Source organism: Pteropus medius, unplaced genomic scaffold (assembly GCF_902729225.1).
Source record: "Pteropus medius unplaced genomic scaffold, Ma_sr-lr_union100, whole genome shotgun sequence".
NCBI lineage: Eukaryota > Metazoa > Chordata > Mammalia > Chiroptera > Pteropodidae > Pteropus > Pteropus medius.
Window position 1 is genome coordinate 14,458,013 of NW_024349804.1, and position 18,906 is coordinate 14,476,918.

General features: G+C 58.1%; 1 protein-coding gene across 1 annotated transcript in view; it reads left to right on the top strand.

The window, feature by feature from the left end:
• The window catches only part of POLN (DNA polymerase nu), an 86,800-nt gene that overhangs the window by 63,527 nt on the left and 4,367 nt on the right, over positions 1-18,906 (top strand). Inside the window, exons 19-22 of the mRNA XM_039837994.1 lie at positions 5,008-5,090; positions 11,455-11,586; positions 13,809-13,919; positions 14,666-14,744. Coding sequence (XP_039693928.1) covers positions 5,008-5,090; positions 11,455-11,586; positions 13,809-13,919; positions 14,666-14,744 — 405 coding nt within the window. The remainder of the gene's footprint in view (positions 1-5,007; positions 5,091-11,454; positions 11,587-13,808; positions 13,920-14,665; positions 14,745-18,906) is intronic.

The following is an 18,906-nucleotide window of genomic DNA, read 5'->3' on the forward strand; positions in this document are numbered from 1 at the left end:
TCCAGACGGCGCTTCGGCGTTTCACCACCCTGTCCCCTGCCCTGCTCCTCACCCAGTCTCTGGTCGCTCCCTGGCCTTGGGCTGTACCCCACTCCCAAGCCTTCCTTACCCCCTCTGCTGTCACCCCGTCACCCCATCACCCGTGTGTGTTATCAGACACGGTGCGTTAGCCCTCCCCGCCACCTGAGCCTTTCCCCGTCCTGCATGTGCTGGAACCTGAGCCTTTCCCCGTCCTGCATGTGCTGGAACCTCTCGCCTGCTGGCGGTCCCTCTCCTGTTCCTTTCTCTCTTGCAAATTCACACCTTTCGATTCCTTTGCTTTATTTTAGGGGAATTCCAGGCGGGGGCAGGTAGACCTGTGTGACTAATCTGCCACTTTTGCCACAAACCCCATCCATTGGCGTCCAGCAAGGGGCCGTTTACATCTGGCCGTGGTCGCTGAGCAGAGAACGGGTCGTAAGGCGAGGAAGGCGGAGGGGTCCTTGTGCCGCCTGGTGAGAGGTCCCGGCCCGAACCAGGAGAAGTCATGGAGGTGGCAGAGCCCTGATTCGATGCCTGCATGAGCGGCTCCCGGTACCACTCTGCAGCTCAGTGTCTCTGACACCAGACTGTCCTCTGCCGGCCTCGTGGGCCTGGTCAGCGGAAAGCACCGTAGGTGCTGCTGTCGGGCCGGGCGCACCCTTGGGCGCGTGGAGGCCCCCTGGGCCTGGCTTGGGCCTGAGACCTGTGTCTCTGCTTCTAGGAGCTGCATGGTCAGTTTTTCAGAGTCCCCTCTCGAGCGGCTGCCCCACGCCACAAGCCAGAACCTGTTTCCTCATCATTCATCGGTGTGGGCGGACTTCAAGGCCTGCTCCGTGGAGAGAGATGTCTCGTGTTCTATGCGCATTTTACAGGGCTTATATGTTCTGTTAATGAGCCATTCTGATTGCCACTCCTAAAATTTTCTGTTTACATTTTCTGCCAAGTTTTCTATCAGATTATTGTTCTCATCAGCTTTTAGAAGTTCTGTATATATTTTGGCTATTACCCTGTTTCTCCTTTATAAGCCTAGTGCGTCGTTTTTAATTGTCTCTTAATTTTAGGATCTTTTTTATCATGCAGGATTTTAAAACTGTGATGTAGACCACCTTATCATTCATTGTTTTCCTTAACTTTAAGATTTGCTTTTTTTTTTCCCCCTGTGTAGGCTTTTAATCCATCTTGGTTCAGATTTTGTGGACACATGAAAACTAAGATCAAATTTGATTTTCTCCAACACAGCAAACCAGCCGTCCCAGCATGACGTATGGAATGCCCACCCCCCCAGCCCACCCTTTCCCTGTCATGCACCAAGGCCTGGAGCCGCCAGTTGGCCCCGTGGCTTCCCGAGCTCTTCCATACAGATGTTTGGTCCCCATCCTCTCGTGATACCTCTTTTTATGTTACTTCGTCTCTAGTTTATTTTCGTGTATGAAATGAAACAGACTTTTAACTTCATAACTTCCCAAATAATTAATCAACTGCAGCCCAACATCGATTTGCAGCGCCGAGTCGCAGACCACGTTTTCGTGGATTCCGCGGCCCGTTTCGGGCTCCCTGTGTTCTGTGTCTGCATCGGCGTCAGTACTGAGCTCTCCCTGTCTGATCCGACCGTTATGCTCCCACTGTTCACCCTTCATAACATCTTCGAGACTGTTCTCATTGGGGCCGTTTTTCAGATGGACTTTAGAGTCGCTGTATGAAGTTTTGACTCCCACATTCCACAGGCACTGTGACAGCACCTGTTCAGTGTGACCTTCTCCCGCCCACGTGCAGGGCCTGTCTTCTCTGTGTCCCTTAAGGTCCCTTCCTTCATAAAGACCTGGCGCCTTCTTAAACTTATTGTCAAGTATTTGGGGTTTTATCACTATTGCGAATGCAGCCCTTCAATTTTTCATCTCATTGCTGGTAGGAAAGTCGATTCTTCTGTATTTATTGTGAGATTTTTTTTTTATGGCCTAATTTTTCTTTATAATTTTCATTGGTTAGAAAAAAGTTTAAATTCACGAATCAACACAGAGAAAGCTGACGAGTCGACGTTGCCCCATGTCAGTCAAGAGCGAGCAGTGCCTTGCGTTCGATCCAGTCTCCTCGTGGCTTCCGGGGGGTTTTAAAAGTTTCTTCACACAGGTTCCTCACATTTCTGCCTACGTACTTTATTCCTGAGTACTTCGACTGCTTTGTCGATGTTGCGAATCAGATTTTCTCTTCCGTTATACCTCTACACAGTTATCATTTGTCTACATGGAAGCTGTTGACCTGTTATGTTAATGTTCTTTCCTGCTACCTCGATGGATTATTTTATTGTTGATTCTCTAGGGATTTCCATGAATACCGTCATGTCATCTGCCACTGGAGGTAGTTTTCTTTTTAATTTTCCAATTGTTAGGCCTCTGATTACTTGGCCGATCCTTCTAGAATGATGTTCATTGGTGGAGGTAGTGACATCCTTGCCTTGTGTCTGACCTTAGCAAGGATGCCTCTGCTGTTTCCCGTAAGAGGCTGGCTTAAGAGTTGAAGTGCTTCATTTTACAATTTTAAGGAAGAATCCAGCTATTCCTGTTTTCTCAAGAGTTTTATTAGGAGTAGGTGTTGAATTTTGCCATGGTTTTTTCCAACGACTACGTAGATAATGATGTAATTTGTCCATTTCACTTAGATTTTCAAATGTACTTGCACAGAATTGCGCAAGATAATTTTTTAGGAATTTTTTACTCTCTGCATATCTATAGTTACTTTCCCTCGTTCTGTCTAATATATATCTTATATCTGTATTCTAGCTTTATTATCTCCCTCACGCATCTTTTCGATTTGCTTTCTTATCGTTCTAACTTAATTCGTATACTTTCATTTCCTCAGTTTTATTGATATAGGCATTTAGGGCTATGACATTTCCTCACTGCTTTAAATATAATCCATTGGTTCTGACATAGAGTGTTCTCGTTAGAAATTATGTAATTATGTAATTTCTGTTTGTAGTTCTCTTCACCCAAAAGTTGTATGATAGGAGTGTTGTTTGTTTTATTTCTAGGTAGAGGGGCTGTTTTTGTTTTTAATTCCTAGTTTTCCTGCACTGTGATCAGAGTGCTATTTTAATATTTCTACTTTGTGCAACTGGTTTACGTTTTCTGTGTGCCCTGATATATGATAGGTCATTGTAAATATGCCACATGTGCTCGAGAAGGAGCTACATTCTCTTTTATCAGAGCACAGTGTTTGATACGTGTCCATAATATCTATTTATTGATTGTGTTGTTGGAGTCACAGGGTGGCTCTCTGGGAAGAAGCAGGTGTTGGGAGAGCTCACTGCTGCTTCTTTAGATGACTTCCCAGCTCCATCCACACACTGAGGGGCGGTCCCCCGTGTGGTTTGGTTGAGGGGCGCCCTGCTCCAAAATGCCTCCCACCCGCCCACACCCCCACCGTGGTCTGTCACCAGATCCACCTGTTTGAACCAAGGCATCGCTACATTGTGGGTGGCCCTGGGCGGGTCGGGGAACTCATGCCCGTCTTCATGAGATTATTGGCAGTGTCTCTCCTGAGCAGGTTTGGAGCAGCTGCGGGGTTTCCTGGGTGGGCCGCGAGGGCGTCTGGCGACAGAGGCCCGGCAGAGGCGTCGCGTGTTTGTTCTGGGTACGGGTGCATTTCGGGGTTTCGCTTCTTATCTAAATCTAGCTGTGTAGGAGGCGCGATAAACAAGGGGGTGAAACAGCACAACAGCGGGGAGAGGACAGGAAGGAGGGAGCCGCACAGGGGCACAGAGCCGCGAATTAAGGGACGTCTGGGAAAGCGGGGAGGCGGGCAGCTCCGAGGGCCTGGCCCCCGAAAGGGAGGTCGACAAAACCAAGCAAAAACTGTTTGAGCCAACTTTGCCTGACCTCTGGAAACCAGCGCATGGCTACAGCAGCCAGGGAAAGACAACCCGACCCGCGGGAGGGCGTGCGCTGTGTCCACTCGCCCCGGCCCCTCAGACTCACATCCACGTGCCCAGCGCTGGATGGTTGGCCTTGGTTCCCGAGGGAGCCAGCCGACTTTTTCCACAAAGAGTTGCCTTTGTCTGGGGGCCTTAAGGACGGCCACAGGCCGTGTCGCCTAACTCCGAACTCACTGGGGGCAGGAGAGGGCAGGCGCTGCACCAAAACACTGGACTCAGCAGCCTGCAGCCGCTTGGCGCAGAGCTTACAGCTGAGGCAAATGGTAGACCCTGCAAGTTTGGGCTGGGCAGAGAAGCAGGGCCAGGCTTTGGGAAGTGAGGGTGTGCCAGGCCTGCGGCTCCTGGGGACTTCAGAGAGCCCTGCACACCAGGCCTGTCGGGAGGGGCGCTGAGGGACCCGCAGCTCTCACTTGGGGCTGGTGGCTGGGCTCAGGGCCGGCTGGAAGGGAAGGCTGCAGCAGCGGCAGCGCTGTCAGCTGAGGGCCCCAGGACTGGGGCAGGCTCCTCTTCCCGGCCAGATGCCGAGGGGGCGGGCTCAGCCCAGCCCCCGATCTGTGGGAGCCAAGGCCAAGCGAGGCCAGGCGCTGGGACCAGCCCGCCCACTGTGGCACCCTGGCACCCAGAACCCCAGCACCTTGGCACCCTGGCACCTTGGCACCACTGCGCCCTGGCACTGGGCACCTTGGCACCCTGGCACGTTAGCACCCTGGCACCCGGAACCCCGGCACCTTGGCACCCCTGCACCCTGGCACCCAGCACCCTGGCACCTGGACACTCTGGCGCCGGGGACAGGCTTTCTTCCCGCTGGCCTGGCGAGAGCACCGCCTGGTTTGGGTTTGTAGCCACTCTGCCATCTGGCCAGCGTGTGGACGCTCTGGCCCCCTGCCAGCATCTGAGCAGGGGCCTGTGCCAGGATGGAAGCTGCCGTCATGGACTGTGTCCCCCACCTGCACGACAGGCCTAACTTTGAAACGGTTAAGAAGCTGCAGAGCAGACGGTGCGCGGGGCGGCGGTTTGGCCTCCGCAGTCCTGACGGGGTGCCTCTTCCCGTGCAGGAGGGACGTCCCCGTAGAACGCGTGACGCACTCGGACAGAGAGCAGACCAAGAAGGTGGTGTACTCCGTGGTCTACGGGGCAGGTGGGCTGCGGCTCGGGTCACGGCCTGCGTGTGCGCGTGGCGTGGAGCTCGTTCTGTGCGTCCCTGTGTGTCGTTTACACAAACACTGATGGTAGTTGCCATGCCCCAGACGCCAGGCACACCCCTCGCGGCCCCAGCTCACTCCTTGCTCACGTGGACCTTTCAGATGGGAGAACAGAGGTGCGGAAGTGAGCTTCGACCAAGGCACCCTGCTGGGAGTGGTGTGCAGGGCCCTGTGTCACCGTCGTGTGGGGCGCTCGTGTGCTGTGAGGGGCTCAGGGAGACCCTCGCCCCCACCCTCCCCACCTGCCCTCCCCCTCCTCCAGCCCCAGGGGCCCGATCCCTCCCACGCTCCCTCCCCGCACCCTGTGACTTTCTGACCTGGGCTGTCTGAGCTTTCACATCCCGTTCTCGCTCTTGGTCATGTTGACTCAGCGGGGCCTGATGTTCCCTTGGGAGAGGTTGTGGCCAGCCCTCCTTAGGGAAGGGTCCACGTGGCTACGGCCAGGCCTGCGTGGACCTCCTTCCCCCATGGCTCAGCACGGCTTTGAACAGCGGGGCTTCTGCAAAGACCCTGGGGGACTTCATCCTGCTGCGTGGGGACCCTCCTTGACAAAGGAAGGGCTGCGGAACTGAACGGGCTTCCAGGGCAAGAACATCTGGGCCAGCACGTGGTCGAGCATGTATAAGAGTGACCTGTGCCGCCTCCGGGCCTGGAAGTGACTCGCTATGATGGCCTGGAACCCGCCTCGCCCCGGCCAGCCGGCTCCCAACACAGGGCTCTGCACGGGTGGCCCCTGAACTAGAACCCGCGCCCCCGATGCCTGCAGCTCTTCACTCAGCTGTCCCCAGCCTTCCCAGAGCCCTGTATGACTCTGCGACACATGAATTATCTCACAGTTTCTGCGGGCCAGGAGTCCGGGCACAGCGTGGCCGGGTCCTCTGCAGGGCTGCGGGCTCAACCGAAGCTCCACGGGGGACACACTTGCAGGCTCAGTCTCCTGCCGGCTGTCGGCTCCCCCAGTTCCCACTGGGGTCTCCCAACGAGGTGGCTCCCGCCAGCGGGGAGGGAGAGGGCAGCCAGGTGGAGCCGCTCTTATGTAACAGAGTCACACAATCATGTGCTTCTTGACACCGACGCCCGTTCTGTCGGTTAGAAGCCTGTTCTATCGGTTAGAAGCGAGTGGCAGGTCTGCCCGCGTCCAGGGGAGGGGTCACAGGAGGCCATGAGGACCTGGGGGAACAGGAGTGGTGGGCCCCTGTCTGCCAAGCACCGCTTTCCAAACCTCCCCAGACCTCTGCACTCTGCCCTCCGCAGCCCTGCCCGCTCCCCTGTGTGCCCCACTGTCCCGGCCCCGGGCGCTCCGTGCAGCAGAAGCCACCGCCAGCTCTGCCCCTCCTGGCGCAGGACAGCATACCATGATGCTCGCTGGGCCAGTAAACAGCTGGGTGCTCTTTCAGACCCACTTTTGAAACCACGTGTACAGTCTTTGAAATGGACCGAGCATCTTTGTTTAAAGACCTGAATTCAGTGGGTGCCAGGAGGGCGACACTGGGCTGCTGCCCTCGGACCAGCCTCTTCTCTGCTGGGCTCCCGAACCTTCTGGAATCCGTCTGGCGGGAAGGCAGCATTCGGCCAGTTACATTAGGTTTTGGCGCCTCGCCGCCTTGCTACAGGACACCATGAGCTTTGTCTCTGCAAAGAGAACGCTGCTTCTGCTCCCCGGCCGGCCGGGCCTCGTGACGCCGTCCCCTCCCAGCCACGTGGCCCTCCGCAAGGCCTTCCAGCTCCGCACCGGGTTAATGTGTTAATGTGCAGGTAGGGCTGCTGGAGCAGCGGCCTGCGCTGCTGGCCTCCTCTTTAGCATCTGCCACCACGTCGGTCCTCCGTCCCTTCAGCCATGGCCATGCGCACCTCAAGTGACTGGGCCTTGCTGCGGGTGCTGGGGCCGCGGCCTCAGACCCAGTGGGCGGACGGCGAGGCTGAGGTGCTAAGCACTCTCCAGCTCCACGGAGTCGGCAGGCGTGGCCCTCCCCACGGCTCCTGGCACCAGAGTCAGCTTGTCCCTTTCTGGAGGAGCCGGTGCTTTGCTTCACTCCAGAGAGGAGAGGCACCTGCTCCTGCATCAGCGGGGACTCAGTAGCCATGGTGTTGGTGAAGGGGCGACTCGGCTGCTTTTAGCCCTGCCCGCGACAAGGTTCCCGCCCCAAGCCTCCGTTTCTGCTGTTCCTGTGTCGCCGGCCAGCAGGACAGCCGCTTCTTGTGCATCGGTGGCATTAGCACAGGGCCATGTCTGTCCCGCTCATGTGTGAAGCCGGAGCCTGCCAGGTGAACATGTCACCTCTCCTGAGCTGCTGGGACCCTGTGGAAATTCAACCAAGAGGCTTCCAACTGGCCGGCCCTCGTGGGTGGAAATGACGTGTGTTCACGTAGACATGCCACTGCTCTGAATACTGGGGGCACATGGCAGAGGCACAGCTTCAGAGAGCAGGGTCGTTGTGATGACGATGCTGAGGGACTGCGGGGAGGAAGAGGACTGGGAACAAGCAGGGACAGCTCGGGAGGCCATCATGGCTGTGCAGCCCTGGCAGCCTATGGGGCAGCCGGCCCGGCACCTCCCCCATCCCAGGTGGCATTCAGGAGCTGCCAGGCCTCTGCCAGGGGAGGCGGCCCCGCAGGAAACGGCAGCGAGCACTGCCGCGCGGGGGCCTTGACCTGAGGGCCACTGCGGCTCCCTGTTCCTCCGGCATCCCGAGTGGGCGCGCACCCCGGCCCTGCTGAGGCCTCTGCACGCATCAGGAGACGCCTCCTCCAGGAAGCGCCTCCCGCCTCCGGCCTTGCCCTGTGCTCCTTCTGCTCTTCACGTCACTTAACACTAGATTCTTCTCAAAGTGTTACGCGTTCTTCGGTCTGCCTCCACGGCCGCGCACGTTCGAGCAGCGGGGGTCACCAAGTGTGCGCCAGGGACCTAGCTCACAGAGGGCCATGGGGCAGTGGGGGGAGACGCAGTGCTGCTCCCAGAGGGCTGACATTGGTCAGCAAAGACACCGAACAGGCCCGAGAACACAGCGCTGAGTGGGGAGGGCCCTGGCCAGGGCAGCAGGGAGGGGGCGCGTGGGGAGCTGGACACCCCGCCCAGAGCAGCAGCACCTACGCTGAGTTTTGACGAGCCCGTAGGACTTAGTCTGGTGTGTTCCCGTTAGACCAGCCAGCGTTCCTGGAGCCCCGTATGTGCCAGGCGCTTGCTAGACCCCAGAGCTGTAATCGAGAGTGAGAAACAGCAGTTAGGTGAGGAGCGAGAGGCCTTCTTAAAGCTGTAGCGTGCACAGGGTGTAATTAGCCATCTGTGGGAGAAGTCAGATCGTGTGTTCATACAGGGTTTAAGGGATGGGGAGTGCCTTGTCGCCCCTCCAAGGAGATCCTCCTCTCGGGCAGACAAGCCGGCATGTGATTACAGCTTAAACGGCAGAAACCTGGCCCATCGAATCGAAGTGTGGGGGAAATTTGTGAAAAGAAGGAGCCAGTCTACAAGGAGCATGGGACAGAAGCCTTTGCAGAACCGAAAGCTCTCCTTCCTGGGGGCAGGGAGGACAGTGGCCTTTGAGCGTGACAGACCCACTGGCAAGGGGAGAATGCAGGGCCTGGAGAGCTGACTGGACCCTGCCTCTCTGTCTCAGTCTCTGTCTCTGCTTCGTTTGGAGTTGCCACGTCATCTGCTCCTCTTGCAAACAGGCTTCCTTCAGGTACAGAGACCTTGGCCAACCCCTGCCCTTCAGGTGGCCCAACGGCTCCCCCAAAGGAAGGACAGGGATTATTTCTCAGCCGTAGATTTCGAGGAGAAGTGTGGCTTCCTGTAATGGCCAAGGAGCTCCCATCAGACCACCCTCTCACAGATGTCAGCTGCGAACTGTGGAAAAGATCTAATAAGCAACCGCCCAAAGGTTCTGAAAAGTGACAGAAACAGAAATTAGAGGCAAGTTGACACTTGGAAGGAAGGACTGGCACGGGGCGAGTTTCCCCGTTTGTAGCTCGTCACCTGAAGGCCGGCTTCAGTCAGTGCCAGGGGCGGCTACACCACCGATAGAAACCCGTGGTCTCACTGGCTCGAAGAACCAGAGGGCAGCGTTCAGAGCAAACAGAGAATCTGGAAATCTCAAAAAGGAGCGGGCTGAAGGAGACCACGAAACCCCGGGTACGAACTCTGCCCACATCTCTGGCTGACCCACGACTAGGCTTGACGGGGGCAGACTTCAGACAGCCCAGCTAAGGTGACAAGAACTGATCTGAGGTTTTAGCTTGCCCAGTGCAGACGGACAAAGTTTGAAGTTTAACTTTAGCCAAATTAACTGTCCCCTTTAAAAAAAACAGTCAGTACTCCTGAAAAAAACATAACGGAATCAAGAGCGTCTACAACATATCATTCACTATATCTAGGATACAGTCCCAGCTACCAGACAGATGAAGAAATAACGTGATTCGTACTCAAGAAGAAAGGCAACCAAGGAGGCAGATCCTGGGATGACCCAGAGGTTGGAATTAGCAAACAAGGATTTTAAAGCCACTATTATAACTATGCTCGAGGATATAATGGAAAATATGCTCATAATGAATGAAAAAATAGGAAATCTCAGAAAATAAAAAGAACCAAATGGAAATACTAAAACTGAAAATTGCAATATCAGAAATATTGACTGGGGCCGACTGGGCTTTACAGCAGATTAGACATGAAAAAGGATTCAGCTGAGAAGACTCAAGGTTTCACCGAGCCAGATCTACTGAAAGTGTCTAGCCACCCTCTGATTCCTTCCTGAAAGCCAATGGAGTTTTCCATCAGAGAGCCATAGCTGAGGGGCAGTGATTGGAATGTCATGGAAGAAAGAGTTTTAAATGCATTATTTCAGTATAATGTGTCCGTGGAGCTATCACATGATCTTAACTAAGCCTTAGAAGGGAAATTGGAGTTTTTTTCATTTCTAGCCAAATGAATAGACCGAGAGGAAGGACTGGGGGCTCCAAAAGCTCCCTCTTCTGGGAGAAACTTTGTGCATCACAGGGCACCCCAACCTTTTTCACCCTTCGTGGCCGAGCTGTGGAAGCAAACATCTGCCCCTTCACGCTCCCACGATGTAAACTCTTTCTGTCCGGAACCGCTGAAAGCGTCACTAGCCGGGGCCAGGAGTGGCTGGCTGAGGAGAGGACAGGCTCTGAGAGGTATGTCAGTTCCTACCTCTGCCGCCACACCCCACCTACCTCTGGGCTGAGGCTTCTAGGCCATGTTGTCCAGAGGCCCTTGGGGTACCCTCTAGTGTGGCCCCAGAGGTGGCCCCAGAGTTGACCCGGTGCAGAGGCAGCAAGCCCACTCCTGGTCGTGGCCACGCTCTCCCAGGATTCAGGTCTTCAGCCACTTGTCCCTCAGGTCCCTTCCAACGATGTAGTCGCTCAGAGCCCAGGGCTTTGCCCGTGACCTTGCTGTCCAGCCCAGCCCTGTGTCTGTCTTCATGAGCTCCTCATCCCCTATTTAAATTATTTTTTTCTGGAAGAAAATGGGAGAGAATGACTCCACATTGAGTACCAAGTTGGGCCAGTTTGCTTAGAGCCTTACCTGCCTCAGTTCATGCCCCACCCCCACCCCCCGATAACCCTTGGAGGTAAGGACTAGTGTTCCTAATTCACAGGTGAAGAAACAGAGCTATTGCAGGTCGGTGGCTCCCCCGAGGCCACACAGAACCTCTCATAGTGACGGAGCTGGACCCAGACCCATCTGTGTGGTCCCAGACCCATCTGTGTGGCACCTGCATCCAGCAAGCTCTACAAGACTTGGGATGCCATCCTGGAACTCGGGGTGCTGCCTCAACGAGAGAGCTTGCAGTGAGAAGCTTCACAGGAATACTTCTGTCCTCTAGGACCCAAATATGGGTCTGGACAAAACCGTTTGTCTTGCAATAAAAATCCTGGGGACGGGGAACCCTGGGTAACATTTGCTCATCGTTCGGCAGAGGAGTTTTGCCTCCCTCCCTCCTCTGCGCCCCGTGCAGCTTCCCACAGTTCCAGACAGGCTGAGAGCACGCGCTGCCTCTGCCTCCTTCACGGCCTCACCCACCACACCGGGCAGGCCCTCAGCCCACACTGTGGAATAAACGCACGATCACCAGGCCCCACTCCAGGCTGGCCAGCACCTTGCACTCACATGTGAAACCAAAAGCCAGCACCATCCCGACCAATCAGAAGACACCGGTGGCGCCAACTGGACCTCGACTCACCGAGTCTCCCATACCCCTCTGTCGGTCACTTCCGGCCACTTCCATGCACCCTGCTGGGTGTGAGTTGGGGCCGCTTCTGACCTTGGTGTTTCTGCTCATGCAGGGAAGGAGCGGCTTGCTGCTTGCCTTGGCGTTTCTGTTCAGGAAGCTGCCCGGTTTTTGGAGAGCTTTTTGCAGAAGTACAAGAAAATCAAGGACTTCGCTCAAGCAACCATTGCCCGGTGTCACCAGACAGGTAAGCCAGCAGCTGCCATAGCCATTGGCGGGCACCTCCCCACTCCCACACAGCAGCCACTCCAACAGCGGGCAGATGGGGGGCGTGGAGCCTGGGTGGGCCGGGGCCTTATGATCGTCCAGCCCTGCTGGATAAATGGGACCGAAAGGCTCCACCCGACAAGAGTCCAGAGCCAGGCTGTGCGTGAGGCCACAGAGTTAACCAGCTTGAGTTAGAATGTGATAAATGGACAGACAGACGTAGAGAGGTAAGATCCTACACCTAAAAACAGAACATATGTTCTTAGAAAAGCATGTGGTATGTGACAACTTCACAGCTTGGTCACAGACTCCAAATGACATCAAAGAGAACGTGTTCTGCGACCTCAGTAAGTTGAAAAGGTAGTTTGCTATCTATGCGTGTGGCCATCCATCCATCTGTCTATCTATTTGGAAATTTATTGCACTCCTGAATGATTTAGGATTAAAAAAGAAGTCTCAATAAAATTACACATTTTAGAAGTAAATGGCAGCAGAAGCATGTCATATGAAACACTGGGGTGTGGCCGAGCTGACACTGAACCCAGAGGTGAAGGAATATTTTAAAGTATTTTAAGAAGAAAAAAAGGAATTGTGAACACAGATGGTTTGTGTTCAACACAAGACGTTTGGAGAAGAGCAGCAGAGTGAAGAGGGAAGGAAAGAAAAGAGCAGAACTTCATGCGGACGACGGGAAGGAGGACGGCCTAGAGGGGGCAGAGGACGCGGCGTGCGCTCCAGGGGACGGACGGGCCAGTGGCAGTGGCCGCCTCGCGGGCCTCGCCTTCCGAGCCGGCTCTGCGTGTCCCTCAGCGCCAGGCTCTCCTGAACTCTCCCAGGAGGGGCTGCTGATGACCCTTCTCTGGAGCCCACCCGAAAGCCCGGGTCCCGGGGTGGCCCCTCTACAGGCTCCTCCTGGTCCCGACGACGTGTCCGGACACCAGCCGGTGCAGGAGCCTCTGTGTGTGCCAGGCACACTCAGCCCCGTGCAGGGCAGGCCTCGGGCTCCCTGGGCCTGGGGGGCAAGCCCCACAGAGGCCTGCGCGGCCCGGCCTGTGCCTGCAGCCACCTGTGTCCTCACTGAAACCCCAGAAGCCCTGACCATCCGTGCGCCAGGAGCCCCATACTTGAGAAAAGCGTAACACTATCAATTTTTAAATGCTAAAATAGTGATAGGACCCAGTGTTGATGAGAGTTTACGGAGCCAGGACCACTGCAGACAGAAATACAACAAAAATGCAGCTCTCGCCGGAGGCCAGGCACGATTTTGGTGGCTTCCCTTAAAGTAACTTATGTGATGCTCGCTGCAACTCTAAAAAGCGGGTAGTGTTGTGATCCAGTTCCATAGTGGGACCCAGCCCTGGGCAGCGGAGACCCAGAGCCAGACCCGCCCTCCTTGCCCGTATCTTTGTTGAAGGGCCATGGGGCGTCCTGTGTCCAGATGTGACGTCTGCATGCCCTTTGACCCAGGAACTGCACTTCTGGGCAGACGCTGTAAGGAAATACTAAAGCGATCATCAAACCCTCCCCTAAACGTTTGTCGAGGGCCAGCATGTGTCCTGCCTGGCCCTGCTGGGGCTGTGATCCATGGGGACAGGTGACCCACGGGTAAGCAAGCACCTTCCGGCAGTGTCAAAGACGGGGCTGCGTGTGGAAGACACAACAGGGCACCGAGGCGCTGAGCAGCAGACGAGACCCCTGGGGAACGCCCTCCCGAGCCAGACCACGACCTGGAGTGGCGGCCAGGGTGGGCAGGGAGGTGGGCAGGGAGGTGGGCAGGTGGGCAGGTGCGGAGCCCAGACTGGCCGGAGCAGGTGAGGCGGAGGACTCCGGCCGCTCCCAGCGTGTCCGTGTGGTCACATCTTTCTTAAAATTGGCAAAGGCTAAGACTGCTGCCTCTTCCACTGCAGCCCGCCCCACCGAGCCCTCATCCACGCCAGGGACACTGGAGTGGCTATGCCGTTTCGGGAATCCAGCCAAGGAGTGCAGAAATGTGCCGCTGGCCAAGCAGAGGCCACCCTGCTGCTGTCCTTGTCTCCCGCCACAGACCAGGAGGCCTCTGGGCGAGCTCCCAGCGGTGCCCCGGCTCAGGGCTGCAGCGGGAGGAGTCCTGCCCGGGCCCTGGCCCTGGCCAGGGAAGCCCCGGCCCCAGGGCTCCGCACTGCCTTCCTGTCTGCCTCATGCTGCTTTCCTTCGGGCGGCCAGGCTACATGGAGTCCATCATGGGCAGAAGGAGACACCTGCCAAGGATTCGTGAGCGGGACCCGCAGCTCCGGGCACAGGCAGAGCGACAGGCAGTAAACTTCGTGGTGCAAGGTACGCAGAGCCTTCGGCTCGCCTGCTGGGTCCATTTGCTTCTCGAGTTTTTGGCAGCTGCGGGGCTGGGTGACACTCACCAGATCATCATCACGATATTTCCTCTTCCTGTCCTCCCTGGCAGTTACTGTCAGGCAGCAGTGGAACAGCGCCGAAAGGTGGCAGGTGCCCAGAACGTGGTCATCTTTATAAGTGTGACATTTCCCCCAAAGGTGGGCTGGAGCAGGGCTCTCCCTGTGTCTGCAAAGGGGGACCAAGGCCCCAGGAGTGTATCTAGCCAGCACAGGGCCAAGCCTGCAGCTTGTACCCTTGACTCTGGCCTGGGACTCTCTGTTGTACTCCTCATGCCTGGCAGGTGTAAGAGTTCAAGCAAGCATCCAAACCCAGTACACCCTCAGCTCCCGCAGCCCCCAGCACCCTTGGCCCCCGGCTCACGTGGCCCCTGGCATCCACGGCCCCCAGCACCAACAGGCTGAGGTCACTTAAAAGTGGGTCTTGCCCGGTGGAGCTTCCAGGTGAGAATATGTCCAGGTCACACACTGATCTCAGCCTGAGACCCAAGCAGAGGCCCCAGTACACATGTGGGCTCCATGAGACGGTCGATCTGGGGTGTCGTGACCTGCTGGGTGTGGGGTCATGTGTATACAGCATAGATAACTAAGACAGCGGCCTGGGCAGGCAGTGCAGGCCGGCACTGGGGCCGGGGCCTCACATGGTCCATGAAGCAGAAGCTTTTGTGCCCACAGGCTCGGCTGCAGACCTCTGCAAGATGGCCATGGTCCACATCTTTGCTGCGGTGGCCTCTTCCCCAACCCTGACGGCCAGGTCAGTGAGAGCCAGGCTCCCCGGCCCAGCGTCCACATGCGCGTGCGCCTGCCCCTCCCAGGGCTCACAAGGCCTACTGCTCTGGGGCCGGCCCGCACCCACACACCTCCCAGGCTTCCACCCTGGGTCTGGGTCACGATTCCCACAAGATCACACCCCCAGCAAAGGGACTCCCTGGAGCCTGAACTCCTGGGAGGGCCCGGGGCCTGCCATGCTGCATGCGGTGATAGCAGGCCACTGACTTTAGGGCGCCACGAGGTCTCTCAAGGTCAACCTGGTGCAGAAATGCTTCTCCCAGGCCCTCCTTTCTGGGTGCCTGACCTCTTTGGACATAGCAACTGCCTACCCGGAGATGGGTGGACCCCACTGTGCCTCAAACAGGACATGGGGGCTCCAAACTGCCACCACCCCCACCTCGTTACTGCCGCCCACCGCAGTCGGCTGCTGTGGCCATCCCCACCCCAGAGCCAGTGCCCAGACGTACCTGGAGCTCAGGGCTCGGACTGGGCCATGGCTCTCGGTTGGTCTCTGCCGGACCGGCTCCTTGGAGTCCACTTCCTGAGCCCAGGGCAGGCGCGTGACAGGGAGCCCTCACCAGCCCCTACCGGCTCCCTGAGTCCTCTGGGGACTTAGGTGGCTGCTGTGGCTAACCTGAAGTCCCCAGACAAGTGAGCGCGTCAGAGCCCAGAAGGTCCGGCTCCCTCCCGTCTTGCAGGGTGGGAGAGGGGCTTCCCGGCAGGCAGAGAAGGTCACAGCAGGTGGGCAGCAGCTTCTCCAGACCATGTGGATCAGACTTGCAGGCCCCATCCGAGGGGCGAGGGGCGCCGCGCTCACCGCCCCACATCCCTCTGGGCGGGCATGTCGCTGGCGCGGAGGCCGGCGGGGCTCTGCCTCCTGCCTCCCATCTCCTTCTGCGCACAGCTTTCCCTGGGGCGCGGCGCGAGTCGGCATCCCCGAGGCCTGCTTTTCCTTTCTCTGAAACCCTCGTCTCTCTTTGCCAAGCCCTCTCTGATAGGTTTTCACGTATGTTCTACTCTTCGTGCTGATTTGTGAGCCTGTGTCTCTTTGGCAGTTTCGGCCACTTTGCGCATAAGTGCGTACCAGGCAAAGGCCACCCCAGTCCAGGAGAGGGGAGGAGACTCTCCGCCAGCCCCACAGAACCACCGTCGGCCACCCCTCTTTGCATCCATCTTCTACCCTGGGGAGAAGCAGCCTGGCAGGAGGCCATACCTGTGCTGTCACCCCAGGGCCTGGGGGAAGGGCTGGAGGGTCCCATGCCTGAGACCCCAGCCGGCTGGGAGCACTGTCCAGTCACCCTTCTGGTCCCTGTACTGGGTGGAGTCTGGGCTATGGCTCTGACTTCTGTAGGAACTGGGGAGGCAAGAGACAAGAGCAGAGAGAGCAAACGCTTTCCCGCACCGCGTCCCCCCTGCCACGCCCAGATCATCCGAGGGGTCTTCTGGTGAATCTCTGAATGCGCGTGTCCTGCTCACCTGTGTCGTGTCGAGGGGGTAAACGTGGGAGGGCTGTGAGCAGCCTGTCCCGCTTACCACCTGGGCAGGTGGTTCAGCATCTGTGACGTTGTAAGTCTAGAAAAGTCTGATCCGTCTTCAGGTTTTGTGGGATCCATAAAAACAGTTGATATGTGAGGACCTGGGGTCTTTTTTGGTGGCAGAGCCCTGGGTAAGTGTGAACAATGCTCGCCCAGGAGTTTAACGGCCCAGCTGGCCCTCTTTCCTTCAGCAGCCCCTCCTTTCCTTAGAAATGCTTCCATGACCCATGACGGTCCGTGTCATGTCTGGCGGTCGGAGCACGGTGGCACTTAACGCGCTGCGTCCTCCCCACGCTGTGGAGGGCATGTGGGCCATGTCCACAGGGCAGGCGTGGGCTATGTGTGAGCTGTCTGCCTGGGCAGCGTGATGGAAACGTGTGTCCGGGAGGCCCACAGTCGTGCAAGGGACGCACGCACCTCTGGAGGCCTGTCCAGTCACCCTAGGGGGCCTCGCCCAGCAGGAAATCCCGGGGGGCTTCTAGCTGCGAGCTCTGCTGTCGCCTGGAGAACTCGCCTGTCTTGGGCTGGGTTGTCAGCGTTGGTGGGCCTGCCACGGCCTCTGCAAACGCTTCGCTAGGTGTCGGATCATGGTGCAGCTGGGAGGAAGCTTCTGGGCTGTCGGCCACAACACCCGAGTGAGGCACGGGGAAACAGGCTCGGCGCGACCTGAATGTCCACATTCGTGCAGAACTGAGCCAGCCGTGGGCCTCCATGGAGGGACAAGGACCCCACCTGACCCAGCCCCTGGGCGGCGGCCTGGCTCCTTTGTGCTCAGCACGAAGACAGCAGGGCAGGCACAGGGCCTCCTGGGGAAGTCGGGTCCCTGCTCGCCATCCGGGCGGCCCTCGGACCTCTGGCCACCTCCCAGGGCAGGCGCTCCCGAGGGTACCCTGCGCCAGGTCTCGCCCAGCACCGAGGCACGGTTGTTCTCTTGGCCTCAGGAAGAGGCCAAGGAGGGGCGCCTCGGGACTGCCGGAGGTGGCAGGACCTCGAATGTCGAGATGGAGGGAAGGCAGGCGGGCCGTCCTCCCAGCTGCGCCTGCAGTGGACAGGGACGCAGCAAGGGGACGTGGAGCAGATGGAACAGAGGGCCTAGGAGGCAGGCCACACACAGGAGGGGAGGCGAGGCTCTGCCGGACTGTCCCCACGGGGCGCCCTGTCCCAGTGTGGGACAGAGGGACAGAGGGACAGGCAGTAACCTGAGCAGTCAGCTGGCTTCCCAGGAACAGCGGACCTGGCACCTGTGTTCACGCGCCCGCACGGGGCATCTGCCTCCACCGCTTCCCTGTGTCCTGTTGCCCGGGTAGGATGTGGTGTTGTCGCCGTCAGCTGACAGTGACGTGAGTGACTAACAGCTCAGACCTATTCTTAGGCTCAGACTTCACGATGTAATTTCGAGAGGTGTGAAAACCACCACTGCAAGACTGGCCTGTTCCGAGGTTTCTGCCCATGTGACAGCGAAGTCCCGTGGGAGCCAAAGACCCCGCCAGAGGCCTCGCGGTGAAGTCAAGAAGGCGATGCCAGCACCGCCAGCCTGACCCGGCATCTGGAAGGGCCACGGCGACAGCACCGGGCCAGAGGCTGCCCCGCAAATACAGGCACAGCCCTCCGGGGCAGTCACAGGGGCTGCGGCCAGCGGCCTGGTGCATGACGCCCAAGGCTTCACCCTGGGGTGCGCGCTCACAGTGGTACCACACGCCCAAGTGCCGCCGCCCATGCTCCAGAAAGCGGACTTGCCCCCTCGTCAGAAGCCCGGAGCACCAGCTGCTGACTGGCCGAGGGTGCAGGGCCGCAGGACCAAAGTCCCCTGGCTCCCTGGCCCTTTCCCTCTTGGTGTCGTGGTAAGGTGTCGCCTTACCGGCCAAAGGAGAGAGTACTGATGGTCAGAAGGGCACCCAGCTCCCAGCCACGTCAGCCCTTCACAGAGCCTGCCTGGGGGCTGCAGGGTCTGCCCCTCGGGGGCCACCCCCCCGAGAGCCTGGGAAACGTTTGTAGCTGGGGACACGGCCCCGTTGCCACCCCACTCGACGACGATGGAAGGAAGAGTGTCTGCGGTAGACCCCACGGAGCCCTGCTACACAGTCCCACACGGCGGAGACCCCCACGGAGCCCTGCTACGGAGTCCCGCACGGCAGCCACCAGAAGAGCCAGCGCAGCCCGAATTCCTGCTCGCTGGGCCACTGCGTCACCGCGCAGGGCGGTCTGCCTGCTGCCCCTTCCTCCACGTGCAGCGCCTGCGGGGACAGGCAGCGAGGTGACAAGACTGGACGTGGCCCCAGCCCTCAAAGGCCTAGTTCCAGAGACCGACCAGGTCACACGAAGGACAGAGCACACAAGGCCCCTGGCATCCACTGTCCTTCCTGGAGGGCTGCAGCCCCTCCCCCTCCCTGAGTGCACCCCGAGGGAGGGGTGGGCACTGGGTCTCGGGCATGTCATCTGCCTAAGGCACGCGAGCCAACTCAGACCCCACCTTCTAAGAGCGTGAGAAGTCTGGCTGGATCCAGCTACAGACGTGTTCTGTGCAGCCAACCCGAGCCTCAGGAGCCCATCGCTGTGTCCCTCTGGCTGCATCCTGCCTGCGGGTCACTGGAACCTGGTCACTGGAACCTC